Source organism: Taudactylus pleione, unplaced genomic scaffold (assembly GCF_031769625.1).
Source record: "Taudactylus pleione unplaced genomic scaffold, aTauple2 ptg000378l, whole genome shotgun sequence".
In the NCBI taxonomy this organism is placed as follows: domain Eukaryota; kingdom Metazoa; phylum Chordata; class Amphibia; order Anura; family Myobatrachidae; genus Taudactylus; species Taudactylus pleione.
The window spans coordinates 8,688,295-8,701,157 of record NW_028284779.1 but is presented as its reverse complement, the minus strand read 5'-3'; the positions used below and the strand labels follow the sequence as shown (position 1 = coordinate 8,701,157).

At 48.0% G+C, this 12,863-nt stretch overlaps 1 protein-coding gene across 6 annotated transcripts in view; it reads right to left on the bottom strand.

The window, feature by feature from the left end:
* Nucleotides 1-12,863, bottom strand: part of LOC148507953 (uncharacterized) — a 139,874-nt gene that overhangs the window by 70,459 nt on the left and 56,552 nt on the right. For 5 of the 6 annotated variants that reach the window (XM_088445377.1, XM_088445381.1, XM_088445378.1 and 2 more), the window contains 6 exons: nt 10,783-10,923; nt 9,622-9,813; nt 8,728-8,811; nt 7,652-7,770; nt 6,416-6,530; nt 3,572-3,643 (listed from right to left, as the gene is read on the bottom strand). In XM_088445377.1, coding sequence (XP_088301503.1) covers nt 3,572-3,643; nt 6,416-6,530; nt 7,652-7,770; nt 8,728-8,811; nt 9,622-9,813; nt 10,783-10,923 — 723 coding nt within the window. The remainder of the gene's footprint in view (nt 1-3,571; nt 3,644-6,415; nt 6,531-7,651; nt 7,771-8,727; nt 8,812-9,621; nt 9,814-10,782; nt 10,924-12,863) is intronic. The other variant, XM_088445384.1, reaches the window with a different exon arrangement.

The window sequence follows — 12,863 nt, the reverse complement described above, 5'->3', positions numbered from 1 at the left end:
GTGACTGAGACAGAGAGAAACAGGTGAGAAGTGATGGAGAGACAGAGAGAAACAGGGGAGAAGCGACGGAGAGACAGAGTGAAACAGGTGAGAAGTGACTGAGACACAGAGAGAAACAGGTGAGAAGTGACGGAGAGACAGAGAGAAACAGGTGAGAAGTGATGGAGAGACAGAGAAACAGGTCAGAAGTGATGGAGAGAGAGAAACAGGTGAGAAGTGATGGAGAGACAGAGAGAAACAGGTGAGAAGTGATGGAGAGACAGAGAGAAACAGGTGAGAAGCGACGGAGAGACAGAGAGAAACAGATGAGAAGTGATGGAGAGATAGAGAGAAACAAGTGAGAAGTGACTGAGAGACAGAGAGAAACAGGTGAGAAGTGACGGAGAGACAGAGAGAAACAGCTGTGAAGTGACGGAGAGACAGAGAGAAACAGATGAGAAGTGATGGAGACACTGAGAGAAACAGATGAGAAGTGATGGAGACACAGAGAGAAACAGGTGAGAAGCGACGGAGAGACAGAGAGAAACAGGGGAGAAGCGACGGAGAGACAGAGGGCCTGATTCAGAGCCGGACGTTATTTGCGCTCGCTCGTTCAGAAAAAGGGGCCGGCTATTTAAATTGAGCGCTCGCTCTTTGCGGTCTGTTGACGCCTCTATGTCTGAGCGAGCGAACAAAATATGCGCTCGCTATTTTGTAAAGACGCCCCCTGGCCGCTCGCATCCTACGTCATCTCCGCTATTTATTTGATTAATCGAGTACATCGAAAGGCGTCTGAACTGCTCGCAGTGCTTGTGGTTGGATTTTCCTACCGCAATCATGCGAGCAGTTCAGGCTAAGAAACAACCAAGTGACGTGGTCGATGACGCTGCTTTGTTAATTATGCACACCCTTAAAACGCCCGTTTTGACCTTTTGGCACGCCTGCGTTCGGATCTCCACTCCCCGATTTCAAGCACCTTCCCCTGTTACCACCCACAAACGCCTCATTCTGTCACTCAAATTAGCAGGCATTCGCTATTTTGCGAGCGCACAATTTCCGACCGCAATGACTGGTTCGCGCATGCGTATTACAACCCATATGCATGCGCAGTTGTGCGAACATCGCTCGGAACGAACGAGCGGCCGCTTACGAACGGCTCTGAATCAGCCCAGATGCCCTGATTCAGAGCCGGACGCTCTGACAGAGCGCTCGCTCTGAATCAGGGCTGTCCTTCTTGATTTTTAGAGAGGCCTCCTGGCCGCTCGTATAGCTGTGGGTGACTACCCACAGCTATAGCGAGCGGCCTGGAAGATGGTCGCGATGGTCTTGACAGGCTTGCGATGAGACCCTTGTGGTATGGTCTTGTTGCCGCAAGCCCTAGAGAGCTTTCGGCTCAAACAGAGCCGAAAGCACTCCCACTGACATCACTTGTGATGTCAGTGGGGCCGACCCCAGACGGTAGGCGTTCCCATGGGAACGTCTCCGTCTGGGCAGCCACACCCCCGGCACGCCCACCAAAGGGGGCATGCTGTCACTCAAAATCGACAGCACGCCCCCTTAGGTACAAGACCCGGAGCAACGGAGTGCCCGTCGCTATCCGGATCTCGCGCATGCGCACGATGGAGCCGGCTCAGTCGTGCACATGCGCACTGGGCCGACACCGACCCGCTTGCGAGCGCTCGGCGCTCACGAGCGGGTCTGAATCAGACCCAGAGAGAAACAGGTGAGAAGTGACGGAGAGAAACAGGTGAGAAGTGACTGAGAGACAGAGAGAAACTGGGACCTCATTCAGAGGCGGTCGCAAGAAGCGATCACTCTCTCTGAATGAGTGCGGGCGCTTCTTTTTTTTTGGTGCGGCCTCCTGGTTGCAAGCTAATTTGTGGGTTACCACCCACAGCTTAGCTAGTGACCAGGGTGATGGTCGCGGTGGTGATCACCATCGCGACCATCGGGGCTTGCGACCAGACCCTAAGGTTGGGTCTGGGCACTCGCAAGCCCCAGGGAGCTTTCTGCTCTGATGGAGCAGGAAGTTCCCCACTGACATCACTGCTGATGTCAGTGCGGCCGCCCACAAAACGGTAGGCGTTCCTTAAGGAACGCCTACGTTTTGGAAACCACCACCCCCAGCCCGCCTACGGCCATCGACCCGGTTGCGAGCACATCAGTGCTTGCGACCGGGTCTGAATGACCCTCCGGGTGAGAAGAGACCGAGAGAGCCAGGTGAGAAGAGAGAGAGAGAGACAGAGAGAACCAGGTGAAAAGAGACAGACAGAGAGAATAAGAAAGACAGGGGCCAGATGTACTAAGCTCTGGAAAGTGATAAATTGGAGAGTGATAAACCAGCAGCCACTCAGCTCCTAACTGTCATGTTACAGGTTGTGTTTGATAAATGACAGTTGGGAGCTGATTGGTTAGTATTTTATCACTTTCCAGAGCTTAATACATCAGCCCCATGGGGAGATGCACTAAGCCTTGGAGAGTGATAAAGTACCAACCAATCAGCTCCTAAATATCAGTTTACAGGCTGTCTGAAAAATGACAGGACCTGATTGGTTGGTACTTTATCACTCTCCAAGGCTTAGTGAATTTCACAGAGAGAAATAGATATTAGAGGTGTGACAGAGACAGAGGGATAGAGACATGTGAGACGTTACTAAGAGACAGAAGGGGAACAGTATCAAACCTTGTAACTAGGACAAATGGAGGTGCTACCCATAGCAACCAATCAGATTGTAGCTATCATGTTATGGAGAGTACTAGATAATGATAACTAGAAGCCGAGAGAGAAGGGAATCTCTAGTGAAAGCATGGGGACGTTTATTTAACAAGTGTAATGCTTTAAATGTGACCTACCACCTTAATTTATTAGTTAAGAGCTGCCACTCGCTTAGGGGTGAGGAGTGTGAATAAACTGAAGTTGACATTTGAGATATTTATGATTTTAAGGTGATTATTAATACCTGAGTGCCCGCTTTTGTATCCATATACAATTTATATATATATCTCTGGGAAAATGGCTGCAGCGCCATTTCTCCAGTGATTTCTGCCTGCAGCACTAATGTAGGACTCCAAAGGGGTGAGCATAATATACGGGTGCAAGGTGTGCAGTGTGGGCCCCTGTCGACCCTGGGGCCCGTTTGCACCGCACACCCTGCACCCATTATTGGTCCTGGCTCAATTTCACCAGTAACCAAGAAACATTTTGGCCATAGCTACAGCTTTCCACATTCCCTCTGGTGCCCAGGGGGAGCTACCAGCTTAATACAAACACAATGACAACTCTCCCTTCAGTGCTCTATGCCAGTCTCTGCAGTCACTATAATTATCACCGTCCTCATTCCATTCATAATACTAATCATCAGCGTCACACTTGCCGACACTCACAGTCCACTACGTAGGCTGCACACCACAGACACACTCACATCAGATGAGGGTTTGTCAGTGCGTCTCTGCTGCCTAAACACTTCCAACCTCCATGTAAGGTCTTTAACAACTTATCAGATTTGGAAACAGTCTTATGATTATGAATGATACAGTCTGCAGACCGCCCAGGCTGTCCTTTGCCTCTGAGCTGTCACATGCGGTCTCGTACCATGATCTGGCTGGCAATGTCCCTCAGATCCTGGCCCCCGCGTCCTCCTTTCCTCACAGCAGCAGAATTCCTCTGGGAGAGAAGCAAAGGGCTGAATCACTCATATATAGAGGTAGGTGGTGGGTATAGTGAAAAATACAATACTGAAGATATAACATTGGTGTCAGATACCTCAAAATTATAACTGGGGATCTAATAGAAAGGCATAATATAAATGTTAATGGGTATAATATAATATAAATATTACTCTCAGAGACATTCAGGGTAAAGGGACGGAAACTGGTATTTTGAATCAACTTGATTTTGATTTTATATACATTAAGTACATAGCAAGAAAACAGAACATTACAATAGAACCACGGGCAGGGAGTAAGGAGTACAGGGGCAAGGGTAGGGCAGCTCAGTGTGGCCAGTGGGAGCAGGCAGTGAAGAGTCACAGAGGAGGTGGGAAACAGGTCTCAATGGTTCTGTACGTAGCATATAGGCAAACCAAGAGCCAGAGTTGCTAAAAAGAGGACAATGGGCCTGATCAATTACCAATCGCAACTGCGATTACGCACGCAATCGGCCGATTGTTGCGTTCTGTGCATGTGTATGCATCGCAGCGCGCCTGCACGAACCGGCTGCTGCGATCAGGACAGCGATCACAGTGACTACGCAGACCCATCGAAGAGTGATTGACAGGAAGTGCCATTTGTGGCCGGTGACGGGGGGGGGGGGTGAAAGATAGGCGTGCCGGGGCTTTTGAATGCCGTTGCAGGGGCATGCATAAATTATCTACTGCGATGCCATACGCAGCCAGAGTACTCATAGCGTGCGCTGATGTTAGCAATTCCTGAGTAAGGTCAGAGCTTGTGCAAGTGTGCATGAGGCTGCGATGGTTCTCCATGTTACCGATGGTTTCGCAGTCTCGCTGAGGATTTCGGATGTGTGTAAGGTAAAGTGGGCGTCCTTATGTAGTGCTGCGACGGCATAGCAATCGCAAGGATTAGCTTACTATTGTAGTGAGTACGTGCATAATTGCTATTGCAATCGCAGTTGCGATCCGTAATGAATCAGGCCCAATGAGAAAAGGATGAGGGGTAAAAAAAAAATTCTGATGTGTTCCGCAATACATTTGGCTCCCCATTTGGCTCTCCATATGTATTTAAAGTGGCCTGAAGCAGATATAAGAGATATGCACTGCAGCCAGGCGGCACTGCAGGCCCCATAGAATTATACGGGCTGCCACGTGCCAGCATGCACCAAGCTCCGAAGAGGGAACTTTCTGGAGCTTGTGCCCGATAGGCCTATAGAAGCCTATGGGCTTCTTTCCGCAAAGTGGCCCACAGAGGGATCCGAAAGGCTGCTTTGCCGATAGTGGCCACTAGCGCCTGCGCAGCCCATTACTTCACACGGGTCATAAAACCGGAACTGAAGATATCGCTGGGACAGCTGGGTGTCGTGGAGCTGTTCCGCCAAGAAAGATAGAAGATCCCTCAGGTAAGTAAGCGGTGATGTCTGCTGATGATCGCATTATAAATATAATCATTAATACATCTCGCCACTGGAGAAAGATAAAGCGTAGGAGTTGCCCAAAGAAGCCAATCAGCTTCTAACTGTCAATTCAAAGATTGTGCAAGGTAAATTAGAGCTAGAAGCTGATTGGTTGCTTTGGACAACTTCTCCACTTTATCGCTCTCAAAGGTTAGATACATATCACTGTATATATGGAGCATAACACACATGATCCAAGACATGAAAACAGCCCGTCCCTTCCCCCGCACACAGCTGCCCATGTGGCTATACCGTGCGTCAGCTGGTCTCCTTCCATTCAGTGAAGAGTTTGTGTCTTCTTCAGTGTTACACAACCCAAGCTTCCTCTAAGACCGTGCACACGATAATGTTCGCACAGAATTCACAATTGTTTGTTATTTTCACCAATCAGGGATGAGGCTGCCACCCTATGAGCTCCGTCTGTATCCGGGCAAACTAGGTGTCAATGTTCTAATGACACAAGAGTGGATGTTCCATAAATTCCAAGCACTGTATGGGACCCCAGTGCACCCACGGCTTTCCTGCCGCTATGTTCCTCACTAAGCATTGTGGGGGCCATTACCAGAGGTCACAGTCAGCTGCACTTTGCTGATGTACTATTATGTCGCTAAGCCCCCTGGTTTTTGATCGTTTTCTTCTACCTCAGGGTTACAAATAGTGGGGCTGATACAGAGTGGTATGTACGCAATGCCCAGGAAACAGACGCACCTATGCAGCCTATGCAGTCTTGTGTGACCCTGGCACATAAACCTTCCGGCTCCTGAAGAGATGGGACGGTGCCCGGGAAGGAGTGCCCTAATGTAGGCCCAAGTACAGCAAGGAAATGCACACCGGGATTCAGGCACATATATGCCAACGCTGATTGGTGCTTTCGGCATTGTTTGGAGATAAATTATATTTTTCTGTGTGTATTTTGGTACACAAGACTGGGAATTTTATCTGCTGTATTAAGCAGATATTTTTATGCGCATTTTGCATGCAAAAAAGATTGTCAGAGAACATGGTCGGAAGTGTAGGTGACGTGTGCCTGGCGTAAACCGGGGGCATATACTACCGACAGAAATATTTTGCGTGCATCTCATTTATCATAAATTATGCTCACTCTGAAACGAAGTATCATGCCCGGTAACTGTAGGTACCACCTTGTAGGCTATATTAAAGGGGATTACATAAAGGTTAAATAGAAAGGGAGCCAAGTAACACTTCCAGTGCTTATCTCTTTCATTGACACTTGTGTTTTGGGGAACACGGTGAATATACTGCAGACAGCAAATAATGTGCCTGGTGTATGTGCTCACTGCCCCTTACCTTCTCCTCCATAGCCCTCAGGATGGCATCTGCCTGTTGCCACAAAGTCGCAGCTTCTAGAGCCAGCTGCAGACTCTGATGATGCTCTTCTAGAGAGGTCTGCAGCCTCAGCCACCTGCGGCGACAAACATGTCAAAGGGTTTCTTACTTACATAATGTTCAATTGAAAAGACAGAACCACCTGCTCTTCCTCTGTCTCAATTCACATAACGCCGGGGTCATTGTGTGTTCTCTAGAGAGCCTAAGGGCCATTCAATAAAAGGCTAAATTCTACTTTCAGATCTGGAGATTAGAAGATCGCCAGAGTCCGCTCACCCCCTTTTCTAACCACACTTCTACTAATTCAGGAGATACCAACTCATTCCAGCAGCATTTACTGCATAAAGGGACCATTGGTAGTGTCTTTACTTCATGCACATTTCTACACATCACTATATTCACATTATTACTATTTGTGCGCATATAAATGGAAACATTGCACCTTTTCACCTAAGATACTGTGCCTATAACCAGAGACACTGCACCCATCACCCAATATACTGTGCCTATAACCAGAGATACTGCGCCCATTGCCCAAAACACTGCACCCATCACCCAATATACTGTGCCTATAACCAGAGATACTGCGCCCATTGCCCAAAACACTGCACCCATCACCCAATATACTGTGCCTATAACCAGAGATACTGCGCCCATTGCCCAAAACACTGCGCCCATCACCCAAGGTACTGTGCCTATAACCAGAGATACTGTGCACCCATTGCCCAAAACACTGCGCCCATCACCCAATATACTGTGCCTATAACCAGAGATACTGCGCCTATTGCCCAAAACATTGCGCTTATCACTAAAAACACTGCGCCCATCACCCATTATACTGTGCCTTGAAGCAGAGATACTGCGCCCATCACCCAAGATACTACGCCTATCACCCATAACATTGCGCCTATTGCCATTCAGTATGGAACTCTCTGATCCACCCACCTGGACTTTCACAACTACCAAGTTGTCAACTACTCAATGTGTACCGCACTCCCTGTCTCCCCCCCCCCCATAGAAGCCAGCGCCACTGCAGTACATTCGTTATATCATGTAATGAGAGAGCTTGTGTGCTGATATGCAGCATCTTTGCAGTTTGATACATTATCTTTATTGTTTCTAAAGCTGCAGAGACTGGGTCATACACTGACACTGACACTGAAAGGTGACATTACACTTGTCAGACCCCCTCCTCACATCCTATTGAGCTGTTTCCTCCTGGTGGAGGTCCCTTTGCTCTCTGCCCGTCCTTGTTTCTCCAGCTTCTGGGCCAGCCTGTTGATGTTTTCCTGCAGGTTGCGGTAATACAGCTGATCCTGGAATATAAATGCAGATCTTTAAATCCATATCTGATATATTACTATGAACGTTTTCTGTTGGAGCTTTGGGCCTGACTCAGAACCGCTCGCTAGAATGCGTTCTCACGCAGCCGTCAACAGCCAGAGTATGCAAATCACGCGATCACTAACGAGACATTAGCACGCCCACTATGTCTTGCCGTGCGATCACGGTATGTATTTAGACGCCCACCAAACAGTCACAAGACGCCCACTTTCCCTTCGTAACACACAGCTCCAGGAAGTGTATTAAACAATCGGTAACATCGGCTGACATCGGACCCATACGCACCACTTGTGGCTGACCATACCCTACCGCAAGCACCACGAGTGCTTCAGTGTGTAATTCAGCCATGTAACGTGTATGTTGACGATGTGTCTTAATTATGCACGCCATTCAGACGCACAGACACGCCTGCATTTGCACCACCATACCTCCATTTCCTTCAACCTCCCCGTCACCACCCACAAACGACACGACCTGTCACTCATGCTTGCCGAGCATCTGTGTACAAGGGGCGAACGCTTCGCGATCACATGGACTGGTTCGCGCACACGCATTGCGTCTTATACGCATGCGCAGATTACACACATCGGCAGGCTACGTGTGAACGCAGCCTAGCGACCGGGTCTGAATCAGGCCTTTTGTTCGAACACTATGACTTATCCACTGAGTCTGCAGAACAAGTTCCCATATGTTCTGTGCTGGTCCCTTATGACCCCCATCTTCATATCTGATCACTGATAGATCTGAGACCAGTATTATTCTGAGGAAGACCCCCCTGTGGTACCTTACCTAGTCTAACTACCTCCCACCCAAGTTGGTACGTACTGGTCTATCCACATCAGTTGCGCCCAGATCGCATTGCAAATGCCATCATTAGTAAATGGTCCCCTAAATTAGACCCTATGACAGCAATTGTGTTATGGAGTCACCTGTTTCAGGTCCAGGATTCGGCGAGTTAGTTGCATTTTGTCGAAGTTCTCATCCAGGAGAACGCTGAGTGGGGGGTTCTCTTCCTGAGGGGGCAATGACCGAAAATCAGACACCACAATGGCGATAAAAATAAATAAAGTGTTATAAATAAGCAGCGCTATGATGGGAGAGAAATGATCACGCTTATGGGACAGGCTGGACCCAACGATATATTTGCCTCTTGGCTCTGATCATGTTATACCCCCACCTGGCCTTTTGTAGACAATGTGTATGGCTGGAAACGTGTCAACGTGCTGAATTGCCCACCTGACGTATAACGCGGAGCCTCCACAGTACGATGTGAGAACTGCTGCAGGTATGAGGGACTGTCTGGAAACGCACATGGCAGACTGCATGAAACCATTATAAACATCCACCCTCCTATCACCCTATCACAACTCTCGTAGGTTTCAACTTTCTCTCCTAAAATACTGATGAGTTTAATCTGATATTTGTAGCACATTAATCATTACAGAGAGGGAACATTGGGACTGTATATACTCAATGCAGCACTTTGCTGGAATGGATTTTGTTATTATAATGATTAACGTGCGGCTAGATCTGTAAATCACCCTGGGATGTTCCACCTACCTCTGGATACATATAAAGGTCCAGTATTTTATTTTATTTTGGGGGGGGGGGAATTTTCCCCCTCCTCCGCCCCTAAACAGTTTTTACAGCACTCCAGTCCAGGGAATAAATCTGACGACTGGTTAGAATCCATAACAGTGTTACTGAAACGTTACTGTTACTGTGTACACCAAATCCTGGATGGAGATGAGATGGGTGAGGGGAACGGGATGTAGGGGTGATAGAGCCCTGGCTCCATATGACGGGCACCTGGCAGCTCTTACCTTCTCTCTCATCCATATCTCCAGCTCATCTGCTTTCTTATTGAACTCAAGCAGAGCTTTAGCTCCACCGACTGCTTTGTTCTGATTGGTCGCTGTTTGTTTCAGCAGCTGCCATTGGTCCCTCAGCGTCTGGAGCTGTGTGCGGACGGAAGCGGCGTTGGAGGTCTGGCTCCTGGAGAGATGATCTCCCATCTGTACTGAGGAACATCAAATAGTGAGAGCGAGTAGGGTCCTATCCATCGCCTGGTAACCACCACGTGTGCTCTGGATACCAGGAATTACCTGCCAGCGAGTGCTGCACTCAATACACTAACTCTATCATTTACTTAGAGCAGTAATCTGTACAGCAAGTCCCGTAGTAGGAAACACTGGCCCTCATTCAGAGCCGCTCGCTATTTGCGGTCGTTCGTTTTCTAAAAAGGGGTGGCTATTCAAATGAACCGTTCGCACATTGCGGTCTGTTCACGCCTCTAAGTCTGAACGAGCGAGCAAAACATGCGAACGTAAATTTGAAAAATACGCCCCCTGACTGCTTGCACCATACGTCATGTCCGCTATTTATTAGATTAATCGAGTACATCGACCAGCGTATGAACTGCTCGCTATTCTTGTGGTTGGTTTTTTCAACCACTATTTTGCGAGCAGTTCTGAGTTAAAAAAAACCTAGTGATGTGGTCAATGACGCTGCTGGATTAATTATGCACTCCCTTAAAACGCCCGTTTTGACCTTTAAGCACGCCTGCGATCGGATCTCCACTCCCCGTTTTCAAGCACCTTCCCCTGTTACCACCCACATACGCCTCATTCTGTCACTCAAATTAGCAGGCATTCACTATTTTGCGAGCACATGAATTTCGGCCGCACTGACTGGTTCGCGCATGCGTATAACGATCCGTACGCATGCGCAGTTGGGCAAACATCGCTCGGAGCGAACGAGCTGCCGCTTACGAGTGGCTCTGAATCAGGCCCTCTGTCGATATTATTTAGTTACAATGGAAAAACACTGATTCACAGTAACACTAAACACAGCTTTATATCTAAAAAGATCCAGTAATTAGTAATAATGAGAGAGAACCTTAGGACCTAAACCTGCGACTAGCGGCTGGAGAGTTAGATCTATGGTTCTGTGTAAACAAATATGGGGTGGCACATTGTCTGCACCTGGCTCAGCTTCATCATTGTGCTCTCAAAGTCTGTGATGTCCCCCTGTATAGACAGCGCCCCCTGTTCCCAGTCCTGCAGGGGGCAGATATCACACTGGTCATTCAGGTCCTGGAGTTTTCCCCGGACCCAGGTCTCTGCCTGCAGGAGACAGAGTGATATAATGTGAGAACAGGACTGTGACATAATCACTATGACAAACACAATACAACAAGATACAAGGTAGCAAATCACTGATGCAATAACTTTTGGGGTATATGTACTAAGACTTGGAGAGAGATAAAGTACCAACCATTCAGCTCCTGTCATTTTTCAACGCAGCCAGTTAGGAGTTGATTGGTTGGTACTTTATCTCTCTCCAAGGCTTAGTACATCTCTCCTTCTATAATTAAATATTGCTACATTACTGGCGGACAGTATCCTCACTGATACACTGGATCAAGCCATTATAATCATAGTGACATTACACGATCCACACGTTACCTCTTTACTGACAAGCAGCACCCTCACTGATACACTGGATCAAGCCATTTTAATCTTACTGACATTACATTATGCACTTGTTACCTCTTACTGACACGTAGGATCCACTCATCACCTCCTTACTGACACACACACACACACAATGCACCTGACTTGATAGAGAGGTCACATGACCCTTGCTGTTTTCCATATATGTTTTGCTGTAATGTCCTCAGGGAAGGTTATCATATTGTCTCTTATATTGGGAGCTCTCTGCTGCCTGAGACATCCAGGCAGTGTCTCTTCAGAGACACACAGCCCATCTGATCCGTGACTGAGTCCCAGGAGAGAGAGAGCAATTCCTGGCTGTGGATCCCGGACAGGTTCATCACCTCCATAGAAACAAGGGTCTAGTAGTTACTACATAAACACAGACTGGAAAAGTCAGTATTGTGTGGGCGGGGTCTTCTCCTTGTCAGTCCGTGGCCCCCAGGCTGACCCTTCACTGTTTTATTCTAATGTGGTCATGAGAATTCTGACTCCTGGCTGCAGAGGACAGCACTTTGGAGACAATGATAGATTCTATTTCCAAAGAACTTTTATTGCGCAAATTATCAGTAAAACATAGAGATATCCGGATGTCACTGTGGACAGCACTCACTAACACCCCTTTCAGACATCAAATCTGAGAATTTATTGGGGCACGCCAAATCTACCCGGGATCTGCTTATGTCTGAAAGGATCAGACCCGGGTTGACAGTCCTGGGGTCTGAAAGAATCAGACCCGGGTTGACAGTCCTGGGTCCACGACCCTGCAATCGGCCAACTTTATTCCCGGGACTTGCAACCAGGGTCAGTGATCCAGTTTATGTCTAAATGAAGGAGCTGATTGGCTGTTCAGGGCTGCCTGGGGCTGTTACAGATGACCTCATCGGCGGCAGACGGCAGACAGGCAAAGCAGCATCTCCTTTACATGACTTCACACTGAATGCCAGGGCAGACACGGCTTATGAAAAATCCGGGTCTGCGGTGTAATGTGAAAGGGGTTCTCCGAGCTGGGACCCGGTAACATCCGTGTTGAAAAACCCAGGTAGGAGCCGTGTATTTGCCAGGGCATTTGCCTGAAAGGGGTATAACATGCAATAGTGGTGATATTAAACATAATATAGACTCTATATACAAAGAGCGCTTTATTTTGAAACACAGAGGAATACAGCACCATGAAATGACATCTGAATAGATACATAAAACTTATTTTCCTTTCATATTAACTTGGGATTCCTGAAAATAGGCAATTGTGGACATTTACCACCAGACAAGACAGATACTGGGGGCCTGATTCAGCAAGGAACGTACGCTAGCAGACGCACGCACCCAGCCGCTGCGAGGATATGCTAATCAATGCAAACGCACACAGACCGCAGCACAAGATGCAGACGCCCAGCCCCATATTAAGCCGCCCATCTCTCTTTACTCACAGCCTGATGAGAACGCAAGATAGCGTAAACATCGGTAACATCGAGAACCATCGACCACATTTGCATAATAGTGATTGACCAGACCTCGCGCAGGATCTTGGCAATTTCCTGTGTGCACGGAGTCTCATCACTGTGTGTGTC